The sequence below is a fragment of the Elephantulus edwardii genome, unplaced genomic scaffold, assembly GCF_000299155.1.
Source record: "Elephantulus edwardii isolate Elephantulus edwardi_28Jun2011 unplaced genomic scaffold, EleEdw1.0 scaffold00081, whole genome shotgun sequence".
Taxonomy (NCBI): Eukaryota; Metazoa; Chordata; class Mammalia; order Macroscelidea; family Macroscelididae; genus Elephantulus; species Elephantulus edwardii.
Genome location: NW_006399831.1, coordinates 10,926,927 through 10,954,449, shown reverse-complemented (window position 1 = coordinate 10,954,449; position 27,523 = coordinate 10,926,927). Strand labels below are relative to the sequence as shown.

Here is a 27,523-nt window from a genome sequence, read left to right as displayed (position 1 = left end):
AGTTCTACTGAACATCATTCAAAAAATCTAGAACAGTACATAGAGAAATGCTGGATTGAAGAGGCCACAGCATCAGGCATTTTATTACTTATGTTAGATAGATCTTGAATGAAAGCAGAAAATATCAGAAGAATGTCTATTTGTGTTTTATTGACTATGCAAAGGCATTTGACTTTGTAAATCATAACAAACTATGGAAAACCTTGAGAAGAATGGGAATTCCAGAGCATATAATTATGCTTATACAAAAGCTATATCTAGACCAAAAAGCTGTTAATACTATATGGTTTAAAATCAGGAAAGTTGTACCTCAGGGCTGTACCCTCTATCCATATCTATTCAAATTGTATGCTAAGCAAATCATCTGAGAAGCTTGACTTTATGAAGAACAGTGTGGCATCTGAACTGGAGAAAGGCTCATCAACAAACTGTAGTCTGCAAATGACAAACTGCTAGCTGACACTGAGGATATGAAGAATTTACTGCAGAAAATCAAGTACTGCATCTTCAATATAGATACCATCTAAACATCGAGAAAACAAAAATACCACTTGACCAACAGGCAACATCATGATAGAGAGAAAAAATTAAATTCTCAGGGATTTTATTTTCAGTGATTTTATCTTACTTGGATTCCCATTCATCACCTTTGGTACCAGTAGTCAGGACATCTGATAAATAGCACTTGGAAAGTCTGCCGTTAAGGATCTCTTAAAAATCCTGAAGAACAATGATGTCAGTTTAAAGATTAAAGTGCATTTAATTCATGCCACAGTCTTTCCAGTCACCTGCTATCCATCTGAGAGCTGGACAATGAATAAGGATAGAGAGAAGCAGAATCCATGCATTTGAGTTGTAGGGCTGAAGAGTGTTGAATATCCCATGGACCGACAAAAGAACAAACATGTGTCCTGAAGAAAGTGCAACCAGAATGTTCCTTGAAGCAAAGATGATGATGCTTCATCTCATGTATTCTTGGACACGTAGTCAGGAGAAGCTATTCCTTGGAAATAGACATCTTGCTTGGAAAGACATGAGAGAAAAACCCTCAATAAGATGAATTGATAGTTTAGTTTCTGCACCAATTGATAGTTTCTGCACCAATTCTGCACAAATGTGTTGAAGACAATAAGGATAGCCCAGGATAGGACAGAATTCATATCTACTACTCAGAGTTGATATTAGTCTTACTGGACTTGATGGCACTGACCACCACCACTAGTAGAATTATGGTACAAAAGATGAATATAAAATAAGTGCTGGGACTTCATGATCTTTTTGGTTCATAGTTTATAAACATTCATGTATATAACAAACCTGCAAAAACTGTGTAGAGTGGAAAGGAAGGGTCAGAAAGAAAAATGAAAACATCTGCCACTGAACCAAGTGATAGAAAAGTTCTAAGGCTGTACCCTCCCCCCCCCCAAAAAAAAGAAATGGTAAAAAAGAAAAAAATAATTTAAAAAAGGCAATAGTGATGAAGGAGGAAGTTCAAGCTGCTCTGAAGGAAGTGGCAAAAACAAAGCCCCAGGAACGTATGGCATACCAATTGACATATTTGAATGAACAAACAGATGCAGCGAAGGACGCAAAGTTGTACCTAGAAATCTGGAGGACAACCACATGGCCAACTGACTGGACGAGATCCGTATGTATTCACATTTAAAAAAAAAAGAAAAAAAAAAGGTGATCTGACAGAGTCTGGAAATTATAGAACAATAGCCCTAATATCACACACAGAAAACAAGATCCTACCGAAGATTATTCAAAAACAATTGGAAGAGTTCACTGACAAAGAACTTCAAGAAGTGCAAGCTGGGTTTAGAAGAGACCACGGCACTAAGGACATTACAGCCAGTACCACATTAATCTAAGCTGAAAGCAGAGAGGACCAAAAGAATGTCTATCTATGTTTCATTCACTAAACAAAGCCATTTGACGATGTGGATCACTACAAATTGTGGCTAACCTTGGGAAGAACGGAAATCCCAGAACACCTGAATGTGCTGAAACCTATACTTGATTCAGAAAGCAGCCATCCGTACAGAGCAAGGAAACACTGCATAGTTTAAATCAGAAAAGGTGTATGCCAGGGATGCATCCTATCTCTGTATCTTTTCAATCAATATGCAGAACAGATCATTTGGGAGGCTGGATTTTATGAGGGATGTGACATCATGAACGGAGGAAGATTCATCAACAACCTGTACTATGCAGACAACACAACCCTGCTTGCTGAAACTGAGGAGGACCTGAAGCACTTGCTGCAGAAGGTCAAGGACTGCAACCTTCAATATGGATTGAAGCTCAACATCAAGACAACAAAGATTCTCACCACTGGGCCACTTGACAGCATCATGATAGAGATGATATTGAGATTGTTAACAGCCTCAGCTTGCTTGGCTCCATAATCAACACTCTTGCTACTAGCAGCCATGAATCAAAAAAATGAATTCCACTGGGAAAGTCTGTCAGGAAACTCTCCAAAGTACTGAGGAGCAATGGTCAGTCCAGATACTGCCTGATCCAAACATGGTCTTTCCAATTACTTACTATGCATCAGAGAGCAAGACAATGAATAAGTATGATAGAAGAAAAGGCGATGTCTCTGAGTTGTCGTGCTGGAGAAGAGTATTAAGCTATGATCTGCCAAGAGAACTATCAGATATATATCTTGGAGAACCAGGCTGCTTCTTGGAGGCAAGGATTTTGAAGTTCTGCCTCACATACTTTGGGCACATGGCCATGAGGGACCAGTCTTTGGAGAACGTCATCATGCTTGGAAAGGTAGATCCTGGGTAAGATGGATAGACACAGTAACTCGAGTAATGGGGCTAGGTTTGTGAGATTGGCTCAGAATAAGGCATGTTTCAGAGCTATTGTTTGTAGGATTAATATGATTCTCAAGAGACTTGATGGCACAAAACAACAACCTAGTTCCAGCTCTCAAAGGTTTCACTGTATTGGAAAGGCCTTTCAATATGTCTAGGGAGCAATACTTTGGGAGATACACTGCTAACCCACAGGTGGCGCCTCTCTGGCAGTTCACATCCACCAGCCTCAGGAGAATGATCTCCTCCTGTATGTGTTACAGCATCTGGAAACACAGTCAGCTAAGAGTCAGTTCCAACCCAATAGTAATGACAGAGGTTTTAGTTCCAATCTGTCTAAGGAGCTCTAGTAATGCTGTGATGTTCTAACCAAACAAAAGGCAATTTTTGCCCACCAACCACTCCGCGGAAGATCTGATTATCTACTTCAGTAGAGATTTTAACCTCAGAAATTCTACAGGTTATTTATACTCTGTTCCACAGGGTCACTGTGACCTGCAATCAATGGCATAACATGACTCATACCACCTCTTCTTCACTACTAAAGAATTTTAAATGCACATTGATTACACTATATTTAAATTGATACCACAAATAAAAGCTTTGTATAAACGCAAGACTTACAAAAGGGTTCAATCTCTAGTCTTTCCAACATAAAACAATTCTATCTCTCAGGCTTTGAAGTATAAGATAAATGCTTTAGCGTCAATGCTGAGAAAAAACAAGTTTTAGAAATCTCAAAGAGCTCCTAAAGGTCTCCTACAAAATGCAGCAAGCCCAGAGAGGCAAGTGAGCCACAAATCAAAACCAATCTTTACCATACATCAAATTTCCTTTTTTTTTTTTCATGACCTTGACACTCAGCAATATGACACAGAAAAATGTTTCATTGTCTACATCTTCTTCACAATGATCATTTAAACTACTTAGGTGTGGTAAATTTCCATTAAAATTTCAGTATAGGTGTATTACTTTGGTTTTGTATTTTAGTTATTTGTGTGTTTTATTACTTCTATTATATTGTACAGTCATGTTAAAGGATCTTCTACTTTAATTCATATAAGTTACTTTTGAGGATGCATCATACTCACTGAAAAGCATGCATATCATTTAAGCTGTATAGATCAACAAAAAAAAAAAGAAAGAAAAGGATAACAGGGAGGAATGAAGGATTGCAGGTAAGAAGGAAAGAAGGGAAGAGAAAAGAAAATTATTAATTCTGGAGGTTTTAGTTAAAATATATATACAATTTCTATCACATTTGTAAATGATAGTGTTATAATCTAAAAAGGTGCATAATTAATACAGGACATTGAAATAAAAATATTACAGAAGCAAAGGATTAGACTAGTAGTCTTTGTAACATGTACATGTAGAATATTCCTATCTACTTAATTTCAACACTGCAGAAATTATTTCAATCCTTTTAATGTATACATTTTTATTGAGTCTCCTAATAAACTGAATATGGGAGCATATGAGTGACATAAAATGATTTTTCACTGAATTTCTATCAACCTCTAATATAAAGGTTCTGTTCAGATACAAACCACTTACGCATTGCCATTTTCAGAATTGACACATGACCCTAGAGCGGATTTTTAGAGGTTATAAATCACATGGAAGGAGACTGCCTATCCTGATCCAAAGGAGGAGTGACAGATTTGAAACCTGTGAATTTGGGTTGGCAATGTAATCCCTGCCCAATTAGAACTCCAGAGCTTCTTATTAAACATATGCTCATATATATTCAGTGAAAAGTAGCAATATAATTGAACATAAAAATTAGATACACAGTATGCTAAACACGTTTCATTATATTTATTCATTTTAGCATTTCAATTTTAAAATTATAATTTCATATATCAGATTTGGGTACATCAAGTCATCACTAAAAACTATCATTCATATTTTTTAAAAGTAAATTTCAGAAAGATTATATGCACTATTAATACAAAATCTCTATGATATACAAAAGACAATATAAACCACATAAGCTCATTATCCAAGCTCATGATATTGAATCTAAAGAATAAAATATACTTACATAGGAAAGACATGTTTGTGTGTGTGTGTGTGTGTGTGTGTGTGTGTGTGTGTGTGTGTATACATATGCATAAAAATATTTTAAGCTTTAGGCCAAGGACTAACCACATTGAAAATAGAATAACTATACTGAATGTTAATACAAGAGTTATATAGTACTACACATGGGGTTGACTGGTGCGTGAAACAGGAAACTCTAGTAAGAAGCCCTTTCATGCAATTAAATTTGGAATTTTGCATTTCTAGCACCATCACTCATAACAACTCCATGTACAACAGAACAAAACATTACTTGATCCTCTGCCATCCTCACAAACATTGCTTACCCATTTCATTTTTGAAATGAAACATTTGACTGTTCTGCCACTATATGACATATTTATTATTCTTGGCCAATACTATATCTCAAATACACCAATTCCTGTCCAGTCTTCTCTGTTCATTAACTAGCTTTCACATGAATGTAAAGGAATTGCAACTACCAGGACAGACATCTTAGTCCTTTGGCTTGGGCTGGGTGCGCTACAGAAGTAAAAACAGGGAAGAGAAACTCCTCTCATGGAAAGGGGCTAGCAGGTCCTAAGTCTAGTAGGTCAAGTGTCTGACTCACATGATGAACCAAAGATACACAGGTCAGAAGCTGCTGGCTTCTAAGTCTGATGAATCCAAAACTGGCAGGCAATAGAACAACTAGCTGATTCACGTCTAAAGACCTAGAAGTCAGATGAAGATGATCAAGATACAGGATACAGATTACGAAAAAAGCAAGATAGCTGTACCAGTTGTCCATGTATTTTCAATGCACGCCATATCCCCAATGAAACTCACTTCTAAATGACTAGCCCCTCATGGTGCTTCTCATTATATTACAGAAGTTCTCATCATCAAGAAATTATTACATTATTTTACATGTCATCAAGGGAATGATAAAGTCAGAGTTCATCAGGAGAATGACAGTATTTTAACTGCCAAATGAGAGAAGGCAAGCTGACAAACAACCTTAAATATCATAATGTCCTGCTTTATAACATTCTGAGTTCTTCTGCAGTAGATTTGTCAATGCAATTCCTGAATATTGTTTCCATGGGCACTAATTGTGGAGCCAAGTAAAATGAAGTCCTTTATAATTTTAATGTCTCCACTGTTTATCATGATGTGGCTTACTGGTTCACTTGAAAGGATGTTTCTTTATAGTGAGATAAAAGGCCCTAGTCTTAGAGCTTCGTCTTTGTTGTTGCTAGGTGCTGTCCAGTTGAGTAGTACTTATATTGACCTTATGAACAACAAATCTGAACTCTGCCCTGTCCTGTGCCATTCTCACAATCTCTGACACCCTCAACTCCATTGCTTCAGTGACTGTGTCAATACACCTGGTTAAGGGTTTTCCTCTATTTTGCCATCCCTCCACTCTCCCAAGTATGATGTCCTTTTCCAGTGAATAGCCTCTCCTAGCAACAGGTGCAAAGTATGTGAGATGAAACTTCATAGTCTTTGCCTTCAATGAGCACTCTGTTCCTTCTCTAACACAAATCTGTTCTTTTTTAAGTTCATGTGATATTTAGCACTTTTCTCCAACACCACAAATCAAATGCATCAATTTTTCTGCATTGTCCAGCTTTCAGATGCATAACAAATGATTGAAAACGTCATGGCCTGAATCAAGTGCATTTTAGTATGCATCATCACTCCTCAATAATTTGGAAAGTTCCCTGACTACAGATTTTCCTAGGGCAATGGAGCTCCTGATCCCCTGACAAAGTATATTTATTTTGGATCCAAGTATGATGAAGTTATTGGCAGTTTAAATCTTTTTTCCATCTACCATGACGTAGCCTTTAAGTCCAATAGCTAGGGTTTTTCTGTTTTTTTATGTTGAAATAAAATTTGTATAGAAGGCTGTAGTTTTTTATTTTCTGCAAATGCTTCAAGTTCTCCTTCCGTTCAGCAAGCAAAATTACGTCACCTGCACAATGTAGGTTATTGATGAGACTTCTTCCTAACCTGATGCCACATTCTTTTCTTCATTGAGTATGTTGTTATGTGCCATAGAGTCAGAACCAGTCCACAGCAGATCCTCCAGTGGTTTTCAGAGGCAGTTAAGTATACAGGAGGAGAGACTACCTATCCTTATTCCTTGGAGCAGCTAGTTGGTGGCCATGAATGACATGCCTTTGGAAGTGCAATGCAGCTTCTTGACACTAGGCCAGAACATGAAAACATTTAGTATAGTTTCTCAAATAAACTTCTCAGCATATAGACTGGAAAAAGGATGCAATACTAATGCACATCTTTCCTAATTTTAAGCCATGCAGTGTTCCTCTGCTCTGTTTGCACACCAGCCTCTAGGTCTATGTTTCCACCAGCACAATGAAGTGTTCTGAAATTCTCATTCTTCCCAATGTTAGCCATAAATTGTTATGATCCACACAGAAGTCTAAGCATAGTCACCTTTAGGTGCCTAAAAACTCTTAAAAAATGAATTAACTCTTTGCTCTGTTCAAACCATTGCCTTTCATTCTGTTACAGATCAGAGAAGCACAATCACTTAAGTGTTCAGGAACTCTCATCCTTCACAGCGTTATCCATAATTTGTTATGATCCAAACTGTTGAATGTCTTTGCATATTGATAAATCACAGGTAAACACTTTCCAGTATTTTCTCCTTTCATCCAAGATATATCTTTCTTCTGCAATGTTAAACAGTCTATTTTTAACTAGATTTCTAGTAGTTTTTTTGTTGATGGATGTCTTTTAATTATCTTCAGTATAATTTTACTTGCACGTGATACTAGTGATATTGTTTGATATTTTCTGTATTCTATTAGATCAACTTTCTTTGGAATGAGCATGAACATGGATCTTTTCTAGTTGGCTAGCCAGGTAGCTGTCTTTCATATTTATTGGCTGAGACAAGCGATTGCTTTCAGCATTCCATCTACTTGTTAAAATATGTCAGTTTGTATTTTTCTCAATTCCCGGGTCCTTGTTTATCACCAATGTCATCTGTGTAGCATGGCCTTCTTCCTCAGTACATTAGTCCTTGATCATATACTACTTCCTGAAATGTCCAAATAACAACAAACTGTTTTAGTACAATGGCTCTGGGTTATTTCCAAACTACCCTGTACTGTGTCCACAGAATCTCTCAGTATTGTAACTTGAGGCTTGAATTTTTGCCTTCACTTATTTTATCTTGAACTATATTAAACATGTTATTCCCATCTGGCTTTCTAATTGCAGGTTTTTGCACATTTGATTACAGTCCTTACAGTGTCTTCTTGGTGACACTTAACCTCTTCTGTTTAGCTATAACTTTATAATTTATTTCTCCTTTTGTTTTAGGAATTCTACATTCAAAAAAGATTTCAGAGTCTTTCATTTGGGACTTTATTTTTCTACTCTTTTTTTTTGTTGTTGTTAAATGATATTTTGCTTTCTTCATATATGATGCCTTTACATTATCCCATTATTTATCTGGTATTAAGTTACTAGATTGCAACGGTCAAATCTATTCTTGAGCAAGTTTCTAAGTTCAGGTTGTATATACTCACAGTTCTTTAATTTTTAAGATCTTGTTTTAATAGCATTTTACTACTGTAAAATATAAGCCAGTGATGATCTGTTCTACAGTCTACCTATGGTTTTCTTCTTCCTGATACTGAGCTACTGCATCATCTCTTTACAGACACCTGTCCCATCTCCTAGATAAACACTAATTGGATTAGCATCATCATAAATCCATTGTGCCAGTCCCTGAACATGGTTGTTGCTGTTGTTATTGTTGTTGATTGCCCTCGAGTGAAGCACAACTCACAGTGAACCTATGAACAAAAGGCCTGAAGCCCCTCTACAACTATCAACATTTATCAAAGTTCATAGAGTTTCTGGAGGCATGTTGTTTAGGAAGTGGATGCCACTAGTAGACAAGTTATTTTATTTGTCAAGATTTTTTGACTCAACAGGTTGATCTGGGTATCCATCTACAGTTCGGCAAGTATCAAGAATGTTTTCCTTTATATTGCTTTTTATTCCATTGCATAAAAATGCTACCACTATTTGTTCATTAGCATACTTTGCCTAAGTGTTTTTGTAGATACTTGTAGACATGAAATTACAGGTCATGGTTTATTTCTAAGAGAATGTCAATAATTATCTCTTTAGATTTTGTCATTGGACCATTTTCTTTATCTCTTTTAGAATACTAATAAATGTATATTATACTATTCACTCTACAACTGGATCCACAATTAACAGCCTTGGTACCAACAGTCAGGAAGTCAGGAGATGTACTGCACTAGGAAAGTCTGAATTTAGAGACCTCTCCAAGTTATTGATTAGTAATGATGTCAGTTTGAGGACTAAGGTGCATCTGATTTAGGACATAGTTTTTCTGATAATTTGCTATGCATCTGAGAGCTGAACAATGAATAAGGATGACCAAAGAAGAATGAATGCCTTTGGGATGTAATGTTGGAGAGTACTGAACAACCCATGGACTACCAAAAGAACAAGCATGTCTTGGAGAAAGTACAACCAAAGCACTGCTTTGAGGCAAAAATGAAAAAGCTTTGTCTCACATACTCTGACCATATTGCTAGAAGGAGCTATTCTTTGAAGAAGGTATGATACCCAGAAAGGTTGAATTGGGTCAGCAAAGAGGAGGAAGACCATCATCTAGGTGGACTGACATGGTTACAGCTGCAATGGGCTCTAAAATGTCAGGAAGTATGAGAATGGCACAGGATAGGATAGAAAAGGGTTTAGGTATGTTGTTCACAGGCTTGCTAAGGGTCATACTTGACTTGATGGCACCTAACATCAACAACAAATTAAAGTATCTTCAGTTTTCCTCCATTTCCATCTTTTAAGCTGGCTGCACTGTGGTTAGATAATTTTATATTCCAATATACTAATGATCTTTTTCAGCTGTTTCTAATTTTCGTTTACTTGGTTCTACAGTCAACACTCTTAGTAACAGCAGCCAGGAAATCAAGAGATGAATTGCATTGGGAAAGTCAGCTGTAAGGGACCTCTCAAGAGTACTGAGGTGCAATGACATCAGGCTGAAGACTAAGGTGCATCTGATCCAGGCTATAGTCTTTGCTATGCAATGGAGAGTTGGACAATGAATAGGGATGATAGAAATAGAATTGATGCCTTTGAGTTGTGGTGCTAGAGAAGAGTGTTGAATATACCAGGGACTGCTAGGAGAACAAACAGGTTTGTCCTGGAAAGGGTGAAGCCGGAATGTTCCCTGGAGTCAAGGATTCTGAAGCTTCATATGACATATTTTGTGCATGTTGCAAGGAGAGACTGGTCCTTGGAGAAGGACATCATGTTTGGGAGAGTGGAGGGATGGTGCAGGAGAGGAAGACCCTCAATGAGATGGATCAATTCTGTGAGTGGAGTGGTGGGAATGAGTGTGTTTAAGACAGTGAGGTTGGCACAAGATAGAACGGTGTTTAGGGCTCTTGTACATAGGGTCGCTATGAGTTGCAAATGACTTGATGGCACATAACAACAATTTGCTACTGGAGAGTTCTGGTGATATAGTTCATAGGCAGAATGTACACTGCTAAACCACACCTTATTGATGATTTGGCTCCACCAGTTGTTTTACCGGAGAAAAATGGAAAATTTCCTTCTGTGCAAATTTACAGTCTCAGAAACCCAATAAAGAGTCAGTTTCAACTCAACACCAATGACTTTGACTTTGAATCTCCAATTGGAGTTCTGGTGGTACAGCATGTTGTGCTGCTAAGCAAAAGGTTATGTCCCTCTGGCAGTTTGAAACTGTCAATGGGTCCAAGTGAGAAATAAAGGTAGTTTCCTCTCATTGCAATTTATAGGCTCAAAGGTCAGTCACAATGAGTTAAAACCAAATCCACACCAGAGTATTTTAATCAGTTATAAAGACTGTGTTCCTGCCTCTCAATAGTGCTAACAGTTTGCACTCACCTGCAAACGTGGAATTGTTGGAAAACATTCACAGGCACTACAAAAAAAGGTCCAGTTATCTACTTCAGTAAGAATTACTGAAAACTATATAGAGTACATTTCTATTCAGACACACATGAGGTGCTCTTGAGTCAAATCAACTCAACAACATGTGCTGGAGTATGTCAGAGATTGTGAAATTGGCACAGGATAGGACAGGGTTCAAATCTGTTTATAGGGTTGCTGTAAGTCATACTAAACTCAACAGCATCTACCAACAATGCTGATTATTATAATATTATTTCCAGAATATATTACTCCATTTTCAAATGTACTACATCATATTTCATAGTTTTCTGAATACTGAAGATATCTTTAACTTTTCTTATTTCCTTAAAAAACAAAGTTGTATTAATCACAGATTGTGAACACATTAAAATGTCTTAACATAAAAACATCTTACTGCTTATTATTTCTTTTGAATCTCACAGCAGCTTTTTTCCATATAGCTTACAACTTTGGCCTGGTGGTACGTGGTTATTGTTAGGTATGGTCGAGTCAAAATGACCCTATAAACAGCAAGTGTGAACCCTGTCTAATCCTGTACCAACCTCACAAACTCTCCCACACTTGAGTCCCTTGCTGCAGGCATTGTGTCAATTCATCTTGTAGAAAGTCTTCCTTTCTTTGGACAACCCTGAACTTTTTAAAGTTTTATGTCCTTCTCTAAGGAATAGTCTCTCCTAGAAACATGTTCAAGTACATGAGTAGCAGGCTCTGTTATTTTTACCTCCAAGGAGCTCTCTGGCTGCACCTTCCCCAAAGCATATCTGTTGGTTCTTTTGGCAACCCATGGAATATTCAGTACACTTCAACACCACAGCTCAAAGGCATTAGTTCTTCTCCCATCCCTATTCATTGTCCAGCTCCCAGATGCACAGGAAGTGACTGAAAAGTCCATAGGCTGAAGCAGGCACACCTTAGTCCTCAAACTGACATCACTGCTCCTCAATAATTGAGAGAGGTCCCTGGCTACAGACTTCCCCAGTGGAATAAGTCTCCTGATTTCCTGAATGATGTACCAAGGGTGTTGATTGTGGATCCAGGGATGTTGAAATCATTGACAGTTTCAATCTTTTCTCTATCATAATGTTTCCTATCAGTCTAGTGGCTAGGATTTTTCTTAATACTGAGATGTAATCCACATTGAAGGCTTTATTCTTTGATCTTCTACAGCAAGCGCTTCAAGTCCTCCTCATTTTCATCAAGTAAGGTTCTGTTATTTGCATAATGTGGGTTACTAAGGAATCTTCCTCTGATCCTGATACCGCATTCTTCTTCACAGAGTCCAGCTTCTTGAATCATTTTCTCAGCATACAGACTGAATAGAGCACGAGCAATTCAAATCCAGCTGAGAATTCACCCTCGCCTGGGACATTATCCTGTTATACCAGCTATGCGCCTCAACTGGAGGGCTCCAGCACCCACCCAGGGCTTCAACTTGTCACATTGTCATTGGCCTCACATGGGCCTTGCATCATGATTTTCATATAGCACATCTGATGTCAAAGCAGAGAAGCTATGCCACATGAAGACAGAGCAGGAACAGCAGCTTAGAGACAGTTCTCCAGAACTGCCAAAGAGAAACCTTCCCCTAAAGTTGATTCAAGAGATTCGGAGTTGGAGCCTCCTAGATTTTAAGACTTACCTTTCAGTTTGTTGTATTAGGAGAATGATCTGCATATTATGAATTGCTTTACAGCTATATCTATATCCTGGTATGTTTATCATTGTTGATATTAGTACAACACATATTTATGAGTTTGCTGTCCTTGGGTAACTTCTGGTGATACATGTAGACTTTAAAAAAAAAAAAAAATTAAAAATTGTATAGGGATTCTTGATGCCTGTTACTGTTAATTGCTATCAGGTAGAAGTGATTTATACATGAATCTCCAGAGAGTTTTCAGTGGCTGAAAATATATTTCTCCCAGAGATTAGCCGGTGGGTTTGAATAGTCTGCCTCTGGGTTAGCAATATACTCCTTACAATTGAGATACAAGAGCTCCCTAGAGTCCTAGAACAAATACATTTTCCTAACAAGCGAATGAACTCTTGATCCAATATCATGCAAAACTAAATTTCCAACTTAAGATATATTGGACAACAGAAGCTTTTAGATTCAAATTCTAGCTATAAAAGTATGAAAACAGTTGACTTTTGGTACAACTCAATAACCACCACAAAGACTTAATAACAGCACCTTTTGACTCCATCTTTAAAATTCTACCAGGTCAAAGTAACTAAAAATTCTGCAGGTTTGCTTAATTGTTTTAATTTCAGCATAATTTTAGACTTTCATTTTAATTTTTATGACCATTGCAATATGTAAGGTGAGCTCTGGTGGCCTAGTGGCAAGAAGCTGAGCTGCAATCTCAAAAGCACATAGTTCAAGTCGACCAGCAGCTACCGAATGGGAGAATAGGCAATCTCTTCTCATGTGATTAACTTCCTCTAAAATCCTGCTAGAGGATCAGCAATGGTTCAGTTCCAACTCAATGACAAACAACAAGTTAATATTTTTTAAAAATTTCATACCCAGCTTTTTTTATTATTTTCACTAGAAAACATTTTCTTTTTTGTTGTTGTGTGCCATTACACTGATTGTGATTCAGTGACTAAAGATGACAGAGAATTCCCTCTAACGATTTCCCACAGATATTGACATTTATAGAAGGCGATTATCAGGTCTTTAACCATGAGTTTAAAGCCACTAGTAGCTTTGAAGTGTCAAACTTCTGGCTAGCAGCCAAGCACTTAATCACTGCACTGCCAAAGCACCTACTAAATAACTTAGTCCACCATATTCCCAGAAGTATTTGCTTTTTATAACAATTTTATCTAGATTCTAGTCCTTTACTCTTCACTAGTTAATTCAAAATTGTTACCAGAGGAAAGCCATTTTCACAAGATATATGACCATAGATACAAATCACTAAGTGTAATCTTCAAGAAATGTAGCTTATTAGTATTTCCTTTATTCCACAAATCAGCAATGATAACCAAGAAATAACCATAACAAATATAATTAACCTGGACATTAAAGAGAAAAGACATTTCTTAATATACTTTAGAGTTAAAACATTTTATTATAGAAATTCTGAGCATACGTCACATGTCAGGTTCCTAACTAAAGTCAGCTGTTCTACTCTACAGCCACACTAAAGGATAAAGTTGGGCAAACTCCTCCTACAGAGATTTATAACCTGAGAAACTCATGAGTCAGAATTCACCTTACCGCAAGAAGTTTAGTTTTCAGATTTGTTTTAAGTTTAAACATAATTGCACTGTAAAATCTAAAAAGATATTTTATCTCATCTAGATTTATATAAATAATGGAACATTGCAGGCATACTAAAAAAATAATCGAGTCAAGTGATTTTAGAACTTTATGTGGCTAGACTTGATATGTGAAATTGATTAATATGTAAATTTATGATTAAACATGACATGAATTTTTCTTTTAAAATGTATTTTCTCTTAATTTCCATTTTAATAAAGCCAATGGGGACAAATAAAGCTTTGCCACATTTTGGCTAGAATTTTCATTCCCTCTTTTGTTACTACAATTCGATTTATACATGTACTTCCTCGTGGTGCGCTCATATTCCTTTCTGAACTGCAAATTTGATCTTATAAATAATAAGAAAAATAGGACACTTTGCAAAAGCAAATTACTATACCTTTTTTATATCTATAGATCTTTCCATAAATTTTACATAAAATTTCATGGCCTATTATAAGGTTTCAAATCTCTTAATGTTCACTAAGATAAAAATGTTTACTATTTTTTTTTTCCAATTTGGAGTGAAGTAGATATCCACAATTTAGAACACATAACTATAAACACGGGAATAGTTTCAGACTCTTATCTTTGCTTTTTACTACCCAGTTTGGGAGCTCTGGAGATCTAATGGGTTGTTGATGTTTTTGCTGTCAGATGCCAAGTCAAGTATGACTCATAAAAACCCTATAAACAATAGATCTAAACCCTGTCCTATCTTTTGTCATACTTATCATATCTGCCACACAAGAGTAATTCTGCAAGCACCATATCAATCTATCTCCTTGAGGGTCTTCCTCTCTTTCACTGACTTTTCACCTTTACAAGCATGATATTCCTCTTTTACGGAATAGCCTCTCTAAGCAACATGTCCACAGTAGTGAGTAAGGAGACCTAGTAGGTAAAAGGGTTCCATTTCATAAGCACATAACAACAATGAAAAAGATGTGGTTCTAAAAAAATGAGAAATCACACAAAATAAGAGGAAGTATTGATATAAACTTGATATGAAAATTAACTTTAAGATTAATTTTAAAAATAAAAAGGTTATCATTAATTCTGTTTTATAAATTATTCTCATGTAATTATCATTGTTCTTAAATATAAATCTAAGTCATATGAAATATTTCTCACTAAAGTTTAAGCATTGACAAGTTCAGTTAAGTATTCAAGATAAACATTTTTCCCTACTTTCAAGACACAAAACATAATTCATATGTTTTTTTTCCAAATTCTTCAAAAAACTAAACCTAATTAAAATGGCCAGAGAAAGCCTTTGTATTTCTGTTTCCCCATTAAAGTACATAATTTGACATTAACCACTTTAAAAAGAACAATTAAGAATAATTATTTTAATTAAGTCTTCTCATCTTTATATAAAGGTTCTGAAGAAAAACTAAAGCCATTACAAGGGGACAATAAAAAGAAGAGTATGCACCTCTGCCAGACATAGATGGGAGTTTGGAACATGTCCTACTATATAACTCAGATCATTTAGAAAGAAGCATGCTACTTACACTGTTCCAAGGAAAGATATGGGAAGAAGATGGTACATTTTGCTACCACTCAATTATGTTACAGTGAAAAAAACTTTGATATCATGGTAGCTATGCTTGGAAATCATTTAAGTGACTAAAAGCTAAATTTATTCAATAAAATGGAGTCACTGCCTTACAATTGCAATTTACAGGATTATAGCTATTATTTAGATTTGGTTTTGTTTTAATCAACGAGGACTAAGTATTAAATCAAATTTTTCTATTTGACCCATGTGTAGAACTGTTTCAAAATGAAGTGTTTGTTCTTATAGAAAGATAAATAAAGAGAACATTCTGCCACATACCTTGGAATTCTATCTGTAAAAAAAGAAAGACTATGTACATACTATATATAGTGTACATATAGTATATAGTGTGTGTGTATGTTGTAATCCCAAAGACATGCAGTTTAAGCCCACCAGCTGTTTATGGGAGAAGGATGGGCAATCTTCTTCCATGCGACTTTCTCCCTGAAAACCTGGTGGAGGGTCAGTAACAGGTCAGTTCTGACTCGATGGCACACAACAACATAGTTACTTTTGTGTTTCTTTAGGGAGCCCTGTTGGCCTAATGTGTTGTGCTGCCAAGCAAGAGGCAGGTAGTTCGAATCCACCAGCTGCTCAGCAGAAGAAAGATGGGTAATCTCCTAACCATGGAATTTATAGCCTCTGAAAACCTGCCAGAGGGTCAGCTTTGAGTTGGTTCTGACTTTGATGGTACATAACAACAACAACAACAACATAGCAACATCTGCACCATACCTGGAGCTGAGAAGCTGCAATAGAAACTACATGAAGTGCAAAGCTAAAATATCTAATACTGCCTCTTTACAGAAAAAGATCTGCTGATCTGCTATTAAGAAATGCAATATGAACTGCACAATGCATGGAAAAGAGGAATAATAAAGACATACATTAAAGAATTATTAAAACAAACAGCTAAATCTAATCCCCTTTGAAGACACTTCCAAATCCTAGAATAAGAACTATGAAATGAAAACTTAAAACATAAAAGCAAAACAGAAGTATATTAATAGTTTATTTAATGTCATAAACTATATCTTATTATTTATTGAAGTTATTTACAGTGAACTGTAATTTGTTACAAATGATACATATAACTGTTTTACACATATTTTTTTTACCTGCTAATGGCTTGCTCCTCATCAGTTATTCCAGTCTCCCTGAATGCCCTGTTTGATTCCGCCAAACTCAAGGCAATTGCCCTCTGAAGATCATCTTTATCATCTCCAGTGAGATCAATCACATCTGAAAAGCAAAACTATCTTTCTCAAAATTCAAAGAAAATTAAAGATAATTCTTATCACCCATATTTTTACTAATACACCCTAAATCAAACCAACTCTGTATTTTTTATTAGTGCTTATCCAAAAAGAATGCAAACAAACAAACTGCAACTTTATTATATATTATAATTCCTCTTCCTTGCTACAATACATACCTAAGCATAATAACTCAAGTATTACTCACTGCAGAAGAGTCTCAGGATTTATTGAGGTCTCTGAATAAAAGCTATCCAAACTGCTGAAAATATTTTCTTTATCAACAAAAACAAAAGCCACACAATCAAACATTGTATAGCTATGTTTTTTAAAATTAAAATTAACAAAACACTCACAAAACTATCAGCTTTAATAACTAGACTTTCAAGAGACGAACAACACAGGTTTCCCATATAACTACCTGGACTCTATTAGATAAAAATAATTAGTAACTGAGTCCTCAAAAAGTATGTTTCAGAAACTAAAGAACTAAATAGCTATACATAGTTTTAAAGTCTAGACAAATACGCCAAAATGTTCCAAGGCTTAAATGTATGAACTCATATAAGAGAGTTACAGGATCAGACAGTATAAACAACTTTCAACTTTTTTTTTCCTGGCAGCCCTGCTGGTGTAAACAACTTGAACTAGTCTAAGTGTTGGTCGTTAAATGCATCTATTAGTTCCTTAGAAAAAAGTTCTAGTAATCTATTTCTATAAAGATAGAGCCAAGAAAGTACTATAGAACTGTTCTGCTCTATAAGACATGGGACCACTATGAGTCGAAATCATTTTGATGACAATGTAGTTTGGTTTTGCCCTATTTTTTTTTCTTTTTTATATATAATGCATCATCTAAATTATTTAACATAAGTAGGTGGTCCTTCTAATGTAAAAGAATTTTTAAGAGTGAAAACAAAGAAATATACACAAAACATCTAGATGTTCCTCCTCAAACTAAGAAACCATCTTGAAATTCACTCTTCTTTTATCTATCAAATAAAAGTAACCACTATGATGACCTCCTGTAATTCAATCTCCTGTCTAGACTGCTAAATAGAACTATTTTTTAGTCCAACAAACCCAAATACATTTACTTCCTTAACTCATAAAATGCCAATTTAAAATTATCTGTTAACATTAAAACACAAATAGGGATGATAAAATATTCTTAAATAGAGGAGGAATAGCAAGTTTAAATGAATAGGAGTAAGAGAAATAAGAAACTCTGTTATTATTTTATTTTGGAATAGGAAGAATTGGTAAATGCAAAGCACTCCATTTCATTTTGTTCATTTTCATTTTGTTGTTGTTGTTTAATGCCGTCGAGTCGTAGATGACTCATAGCGACCCTATGAACAAACAGCCTGAGCACTGTTAGTACATAGAGTTTCCGGAGGCAAGCCATTTTGGAAGTGGATGCCACTCCTGCTTCTAGGCTTGATTTAGTCGGGAAGCTCCAGCCAACACTGTCCACCATGGGTACCCATTACCACGATTGGCAGATCACTGTAAAAATTTATTTCTTCTTCCATTTATAAACTTATAAAGGAGGGGAAAGAAGCAATAAAGAGGAGAGACAATTATGTATATTATTATCTATCTGTTTATAGCTACTAAAGAAGTAAAATTTCAATACTAAATGGGAAAAAATTACCTACATTGTTCATTTCATAAGTCTTCCTATAAAAATTTACACATTTCCTCTCAACAGTAGCTTAGAATAATATTAAATATATCAAAAGGAATAATTAGCTGTGGAAGGGGTACATGTATAATGCTTTTGGCTGATACAATAAAGTCTTATAATAATTTAAGAAGCAAAGCCATCTCCTTTCCACCATGCACATACACACAAAAAAATTCACCATGATATAGAACAAAATTAATCAGCAAGGTAATTCAAAAGATAAAGCATGCTTACAAACAACAGTCTTACAGTTCCAGAAATCTGGCAAAAAGATCAAGTCTACCCAGACCACAGATGATAAATGGAGTTACCTAGGTAGAGCCAATCAGTACAATGCAATTAGCATGTACATAAACAACATGGACTAGAGAAGCATGAAGTGACCTCATAAAATTGAGAAATACTCTATTAAATGAAGGCTAGAATTTTGTAAGAGAATAAAGAAGAAACAATATGATAATTTACTGATAAGGAGGAGCATAAGGTTTTGATCAATCAGCCCTCAGACTGTATTTTACCATCCTCACACCATTTTCCCTTTCAACTACACAAAATAAGATTTAAAAAAAAAAGAAAATAAAAAAAAAAACAGCAAACAAAACCCGTGTACTTTCCAAGCTCTACACACAAAGTTTTAGATAAAATTTTGCTTCCACCAAATTGATGAAATTTGGAAAGCAGAAATGAGGTAGAAGGCATCATCCAGCTGTTTACTGCTGTTTCCTCCAGCATGATTGAAAAGATCTGATTTATTCCACAGAAACATTACAGTGTCCAATTACCAAGCTTCAAAGATGCCAAGAGATTGTTACAATATATGTAGCAACTAGCCTTAACATTTCCATGCCCAGGCACAGTTCAGCAGTAGTTACCTAATCATAGCTTCCTATTCCCTAGGCTGCAGCTACAGGAGCATGCTAATAAACTTGGGAATCTCATAGGCAGCGTTCTGATTGTGGCACAGCAAATTATTTCCCTGGTAGGTCAATTTTACAATGATCTGAATATCATTTTGGAAGGCCAAGCCAGGAATAAATTCTCTATTCCTTCCAATAATTAAGATTTTAATTATTTGTATTCACTTCTTACTCTTGAAAACATCGAGTCCTACTGCTTTTTGACTGAGAAGTACACCAAACTGCTTAGAATAGAAACACTCAGGAAGAGCAATATATTTTTTTTTTTTTACTTACAATCTTTCCTAACTACAACTGCAACAACATAAAAATAATTTTTTTTCATTTATAAACGAGATAACTAAGGTTCTGAAAAAGGAAACAATTATAAGAATTGAGAATGGTGGCCACCAAGTCTTTCCCAATTAAATAAGCAGTCATGCTGGTGCAGTGGTTAAGCTACAGGCAAGAATTATGGCAGTCTGTTTTGATGAATACTCATTTGAAGAGCAAGACAGAATAATTAAATTTAATGTTACAAAGTATTGAAAAGTCATTGATATGCCTTCCATTTCCATACTGCCACAGAGCTTTAAGAACTTATTAGCATGGACCCACAAGCTCGGAGCTGCATGGTCTCCAGCACTCCTTAGCAGATCCACCCTTCCAGGTATCACTCGCACAGGTTTCCAGTCTTCTCTCTGTCTCAGCTGCCACACAGCCACTCCACACAGTTCTGGCTTTTGCCAGAGTCCACGAAAAGCAGAGAAAGATAAGGACATCAAGGCAAGGAGCAATGCTGTGCCCAGCGCCTGGCTCTACATGGCCGACAGTCACTGCTCTCCATGCTGTTCCTCTGCATGCATGTTCCTTTGCAGAGTGCATGACACCATCATTCTAACACGTGGAGGGACAAGCTCACTATGCTCAGAAACATCTGGAAAGTCAGAGTCCTATTATCTTCCATGGGGACTTCCTTGGTGAGCCAATTCCACTTAAAAGACTCTTGTGAATGCTCTGCTGAAGTCAAGGCTCCAGAGAACACATTAGTTTCCTAAAGTATTGCCCCTGCTGCTTTTTGTGGGATTGAACATTGTAACCTGGCAATTAATCAATAATATCATAAAGACAACAATTACTCACTACTTACACAGAAACAATAGAAACAGCCTAATACTTAGCAAGAAAAACTTCACATAATGAAAATACTATGAAAAAGCAAATTAGGCCGCTCCAAAAAAAGTAGAGAATATTGAAGACCCATTGAATACTCCAGGGTTAAGAAGGCAGATGATAAATGGAGACATTAGAAAAGCTACAAAAGGAAGAGGTACATAAAAAAGAGACAGAGAGAGAGAGAGAGACACAAAGAAAGACTCAAAACCAAAGGCTGGGGAAAAAAATTATACCAAGCAAATGGCTTCCCCCAAAAAACAGGAGTGGCACTATCAATCTCTGATAAAATAGACTTCAGACAAGGAAAGGCACAATATGATTAAGGGTACAAGAGATAAAAAATACATAACCTTGGGCAAAATCTTGGCACCAAATGATAGACCTGCTAAATACATAAAACAACTGTTAGCAGAACTGAAGAAATAAGACAGCACCACAATAGTGTTAGGAGAATTTAACCTGTCACTCTCACCAAAGGATAGGTCAAATAAAAAGAAACTTAACAAAGATGCAGAAAACCTAAACCATACATTCAGTCAACTCAATCTTATGGATGTTTTCCAAGTACTACACCTAAATAAAACTCAGTTAACTTTCTTCTCAAGCGCACATGATATGTTCTCCAAAATGATCACGTTAGGGCATAAAGCCTGCCTCAACAAATTCAAAAGCACTGAAATAATTCAAATTATATTCTCAGACCACAATAACATAAAACTTGAAATACATTTACTAGGATAAAGATTTAAAACCACCTATGTGGAAACTAAATAGCATCCTGCTAGAACAAGATTGGGTTATAGAAGAAGTAAAGAATAAAATTCATAAGTTTCTAGAAACAAATCATAATGAGAATACAATGTAACAAAAACTCTCTACCACAGCTAAAGTATTAGAGGGGGAGGTCATAGCAACAGGCTAACACATTAAAAACAAACACAGAAGTAAAATTAATGATCTAACTCAATACCTTCATCAAACAGAAAAATAGTAACAATATACCCCCACCCAGCGCCTCTAGAAGGAAATTATAATAAGAGCTGAAATCAATGAGAGAGAAAACACAGAAACTGAAACCATCAACAAAATCAGGAGCTGGTTTTCAAAAGGATCATTAAAATTGAAAAACCACTGGCAAATTTTACAAAAGAAAAAAAGTAGAAGATACAAATAACTTGATGAAGGAATGACAGTGGTGTCATCAAAATAGAACCAGAATGAAATAAAACTGTAATACCAGAATATTATGAAAAGCAACACTGATAAAATTTTAAAACATAGAGAAAATAGACATATTCCTTGGAACACATGCCCTATCGGATCAACACAGACAGATGTAGAACACCTGAACAATACCGTCACAAATGAACAAACTGAGCAGGTCATAAAAAAAGACTCCAATACACACACATACACAGAGTCCTGAACCAGATGGCATCATGGCTCAACACTACCAAATATTCAAAGAAGATTTATCATCAATTTTACTTAAACTATTTCAAAAAAACAGAAAAAGGAACATTCCAGAGACATTCTATGAAGCAACCATATCCCTTATACCAAAATCATGAAGGCAAAGATATTACCAACTAAAGGGGAGAGTCCACAAACAAGAATTTGAAAAGACATTTAAAAAAAATGGTTATATAGGAAAATTAGGAAGAGCAATAGAAAACTCAGTTGTTAAACTTCTTTTGCACATATTCTTGCCAGATTTTTTTTTTTCAAACTTTCGTTCAGCATTTAACTGTAAAAGGACCACATGGGGACAGCCATATCTGACTTTTATTAACTTCACAAAGGGGAACTGTACCCTTCCACAAAATCAGTAACAAGCAAGATTCTACTAGATTATCCAAAAACGCATGGAACAGTATATCAGCAGAGAACTGCCAGAAGTCCATCCTGGGTTTAGAAGGGGTCGTGGTACTAGGGATATTGTAGCCGATGTTAGATGGATCTCAGCTGAAAGCAGAGAATACCAGAAGAATGTCTATCTGTGTTTCATTGATTATGCAAAGGCATTTGACTGTGTGGATCATAACAAACTGTGTGTGTCTGAGAAGAATGGGAATCCCAGAACATTTAATCGTGCTAATGTGAAACCTATACTTGGACCAAGAGGCAGTCATCAGAACAGAGCAGGGCTGCAACACTGCATGGTTCAAAATTGGGAAGGGTGTATACCAGGGATGTGTCCTATCTCCATACCTTTTCAACCTGTATGCAGAGCAGATTATCCGAGAGGCTGGGCTCTATGAGGAGACACATGGTGTTAGGATTGGTGGAAGATCTATTAACAATCTGCGTTATGCAGATGACACAACCCTGCTCGCTGAAACTGAGGAGGACCTCATGCACTTACTGCAGAGGGTCAAGGACTGCAGCCTTCAGTATGGACTGAGGCTCAATGTCAAGAAGACAAAGATTCTCACCACTGGACCAATTGGTAGTATCAGGATGGATGGCGAAGAGATTGAGATTGTTCACAGCTTCAGTTTGCTCGGCTCCACGGTCAACACTCTTGGCACCAGCAGTCAGGAAATCAAAAAACGTATTGCGATGGGAAAGTCTGCTGTTAGGGACCTCTCTAAAGTACTCAAGAGCAACGGTGTCTCTTTGGAGATGAAGGTGCGCCTGATACAAGCCATGGTCTTTGCAATCACTGTTATGCATCAGAGAGCTGGACAATGACTAGGGAGAGCAAAAGGAGAACTGACGCCTTTGAGCTGTGGTGCTGGAGAAGAGTATTGAATGTACCATGGACTGCCAAGAAAACAAATAGATTCATCCTAGAGAGGGTTAAACCAGGCTGCTCCTTGGAGGCAAGGATTCTGGGGCTTCGTCTGACATACTTTGGACATGTTGCAAGGAGAGACAGGTCTTTGGAGAGGGACATCATGCTGCGTAGAGTAGAGGGACAGCACAGGAGGGGAAGACTCTCTATGAGGTGGACTGATTCAGTGACTGGGATAATGGGATGGGTGTGTCGGAGGCAATGCGATTGGCACAGGATAGAGCAGGGTTTAGGGCTGTTGTACATAGGGTCGCTATGAGTCACAAATGACTTGACGGCACATAACAACAAACAACAACAATAGAAAACTAGGAAAATAGATGAATAATAGTGTCATTAAGGAGAACAGATAAATAGAAGATCAGATCAGAGAATATTAATATTCTGGGTCTCATTCTGTTTCAACCAAATACTACTACTTCACCAAATAAAACTACTGTCTAAGACCCTAGCCTGCAATGCATTTCTCTAAACAAATACAAGGTTCACTCTTACACTCCACTCAAGTGTCTGAACAATTAAAACCTTTCCAAAGAGTGGGTTCCTTTCCAATTTATCTAAAACAGCACATTTCATCCTAATTCAGAACCACATCCTTAGCCCTGTCCCTTTAACCAGCATGATTGTACTGCAAGAATTTACAGCTACCTAGCAAAAGTTTATTGTTGGTTTTCCCTCCACTTGTTTAATGGTTGTGTTTTGTTTTGTTTTTTTTTTAAAAAAAAAGTATAGGTTATATATTGTTCTTGTTATGTCCCTTAGGTGTAATCTAGTAATCGGAGGAAGAATGTGGCAGTTGCCCCCTGGCCTGATCACTCCTTGAGAAAGCTGATAACATCAAAGGCATCAGAACAGAGATGAACACAGACCAGAACAAAGGCAAGACCAGACAATGAATCCTGATAAAGCTCTGGGCCTGATCACAAAAGCCCAAACCCAAGTTAATTAACAGCCCCAAATTTAGACAAAAATAACATTTTCCCTAGTTACCCCTAAAGCCCCATTAAAAAGAAACTACCTTTGACTGCCCCTGTGTGCCATTCTGACCTTCTCCATTTGCACTCAGTCACTTGGCATCCCTCTCAGATAATGCAATAAAGGTCTGTTCCTTTCTTGGGACCAGCTTTTCCCTTACCCCTCGCCCTCTCCTCTCTCCCTCTCCTCCCTCCCCATTCTGTCTTCATTCTCCCCACCCCCCAACTTTTTATTTAATCTAGCAATAATACTATATATAAAAGAGCAAATAAAGTATTTCTTGAAGGAGTAAGAGTCAAGATCTAGACCACGGAACAGAGAAAAACATTGGTGATTTATCGTCATAGTGGCACAAATCAGAGGACTCATGTTCTATAACATTTAGGGATTTTTTTTCACCAGTAAGTAAAAGGGTAAAGAGTATTAAAAAAATACCATGTCAAAAGAATATTTAAAAGCTTTTAAGGAATGTAAATTGTATTTCCATTCTATTTTCTCATTGTCTCCTGTCTTCAATCAGCCCTAAAATGTTCCAATATTCTCACTGCTGAACTTAAAATTCTTTAAAAAGTTTCCAACAGAAGTTTATGTGATGTAAATAATCAGTACCCCCACCTTCCAAGTGTATACATTAGTCGGATATTATTATTACTGAGAATTTTAAATTTTCAGCAAGTGCTACTGAGGAAATAATCAATATTCTTTATTTGAACTAATTTAAATTGTGAAATAATGCCTATTTTAATGTTTTAATAATTACTAAATTATAATGTCATAATTAGGAAGTTATGGTAGAGATATACTAATAGGTTTACTATTACAGTTACACTAGTAATAGATATCTATCATTAAATTTACTAGACTTTCCAAATTGGTCTATAGAATAAAAAATATTACAAATTAATATTCTGTATTAGTTAATTGAAAACACACAGGTCTATGACTATTATTCTGCCCTAAAATAAAGATAACTCACAAAGTTACTGTCAAAGACTTAACTATGTTCCCCCAAAAGCACATGTATATAAATAATGACCACATGTGGAAGCCATGTAATGATCTTCTATATCTTTCTCATTTATTCAAAACGGTAGTCCTTGTTTTCAATTTTATTCATTTTGGGGTGTTTAAAAAAACATTTGATTTTATACTGGTTTGGTTACAAATTCCATATACTTGTTTTCAGTACCAGATCTTCCCATTTCTTTAATCCATCCATCCCTCCCTCCACTCACCAAACTGTGCAACCCTATAACTATGCCCTCCCACCCTGCCCCCTTAGATTCTCATACATATTTTACTAGTTATGTACAATAATGTTCCTACACAGTATTGGTCCTTATAGGACTGAGTTAGTTCACTTAGCATAATGTTCTCCAGTCCCTCCAAAGTTAGGTAGTAATTTACAGAATCATTGCTCCTGTGTGGTACATAATATTTCATACTGTGTATGTATCATAATTTCTCAAGCCATTCAATTGTGGATGGATACCTGGGTTCTTGTGATGGCGAATAATGCTGCATTGCTGTACAAGTCTCAGTTTGTACCTCAGTTCTCATTTTTTCTAGATACATTCCAAGTAGTGGAATAGTTGGGTCATATGGAACGTCTATGTTCAGCTTTTTGAGAAAATGCCAAAGTGCCTTCCCGAGTGGGTGTACCATTTCACAATACCACCAACAGTGTTTAAGAGTTCCTATCTTTCCACATCCTCTCCAACATATCTTACTTGCTAAACTTTCACTGTTACTGGAGTGAGATGCTATCTCACTGTGGATATCCATCTCTATTATTTATTGCCAGTGATTTTAAGCATTTCTTCATGTGTCCTTTGGCCATCTAAATATCTTCTGTGAAAATTATTTCCATTTCTTTTGCCCATTTTGTAATTGTGTACTCAGCCTTTTTCTTGTAGAGGCCCTGTAGGATTCTGTAAACTTTTGATGAGACCCTTGTCAGAGATAGTGTTGCCAAATTTTTTTTCTCAATCAGTAGGTTTTCTTTTCACTCTGTTGGAAAAAGTTTTTGATGCATACAGAGAGTTAATCTTTAGAAGGTGCCATTAATCAATTTTATCCTCTCCAAATTGTGGATTTCTGGCTGTCAGCCCCTTTATATCATAGACTAGGCTATCTAACCTTGATCTGTTTGCCTCTGATAACTTTTACAGTTTTGGGCTTTACTCCCAGGTCTCTGATCCACCTTGAGTTGATTTTTGTTTTTGCTGTGAGAACTGGATCCTGTTGCAGCTTTCTGCAGGTAGCAGTTCAGATTTGCCAGCACCATTTGTTGAAGAGGTTTTCATTTCCCTATTTAATAGGTTTTATTTCCTTGTCAAATATCATTTGGCCATGAATCCCTATAGGGTCAAGCCTTTCTCTATTGTTTGTTGTCACTGTTCTGTATCCTCAAGTCAAACGGGGACACAGAGTAATCCTATCAACAAATCCGAACCATGCTCTACCTTGTGACATCTTCATCATCTCCGATATACTTGAGCACACTGTTAGAATCACTAGGTCAAACAATCTTGTTGAGGGTCTTCCTCTCCTAGGATGACCCTCCATCTTTTCAAGCATGATGTCCTTTACAAAGACTGGACCCTTCTAACAGCATTCCCAAAGTATGTGAGAAGACACTTCACCACCTATGCTTCCAAAGAGTACTCTGGTCGCACTTTCTCCAAGACATATGTGTTTGTTCATTAAAAGGTTCAAGGGATATTCAATATTCTTTTCCAACACCACAACTCAAAGGCATTGATTCTTACTGTTATCTGAAGAAGTGTCTTCTGTTTCTGAAGGCACTGTCAAAAAACAGGATCCTAATAACATTTTTTAAGAGACATAAACGCAGGTTATATACCTGGATTTCACCTGATGGTATGCATAGGAATCAGATCGATTACATCTGTGGAAAGAACCGCTGGAGAAGGTCAATATCAGCTGTGAAAACTAGGCCAGGAGCTGATTGTGGAACAGACCACCAACTACTCATATGCAAATTCAAGC

General features: G+C 36.4%; 1 protein-coding gene across 1 annotated transcript in view; it reads right to left on the bottom strand.

Annotated features, from left to right (window-relative positions):
* The window catches only part of USP25 (ubiquitin specific peptidase 25), a 220,518-nt gene that overhangs the window by 108,563 nt on the left and 84,432 nt on the right, over nt 1-27,523 (bottom strand). Inside the window, exon 4 of the mRNA XM_006889818.1 lies at nt 16,840-16,963. Coding sequence (XP_006889880.1) covers nt 16,840-16,963 — 124 coding nt within the window. The remainder of the gene's footprint in view (nt 1-16,839; nt 16,964-27,523) is intronic.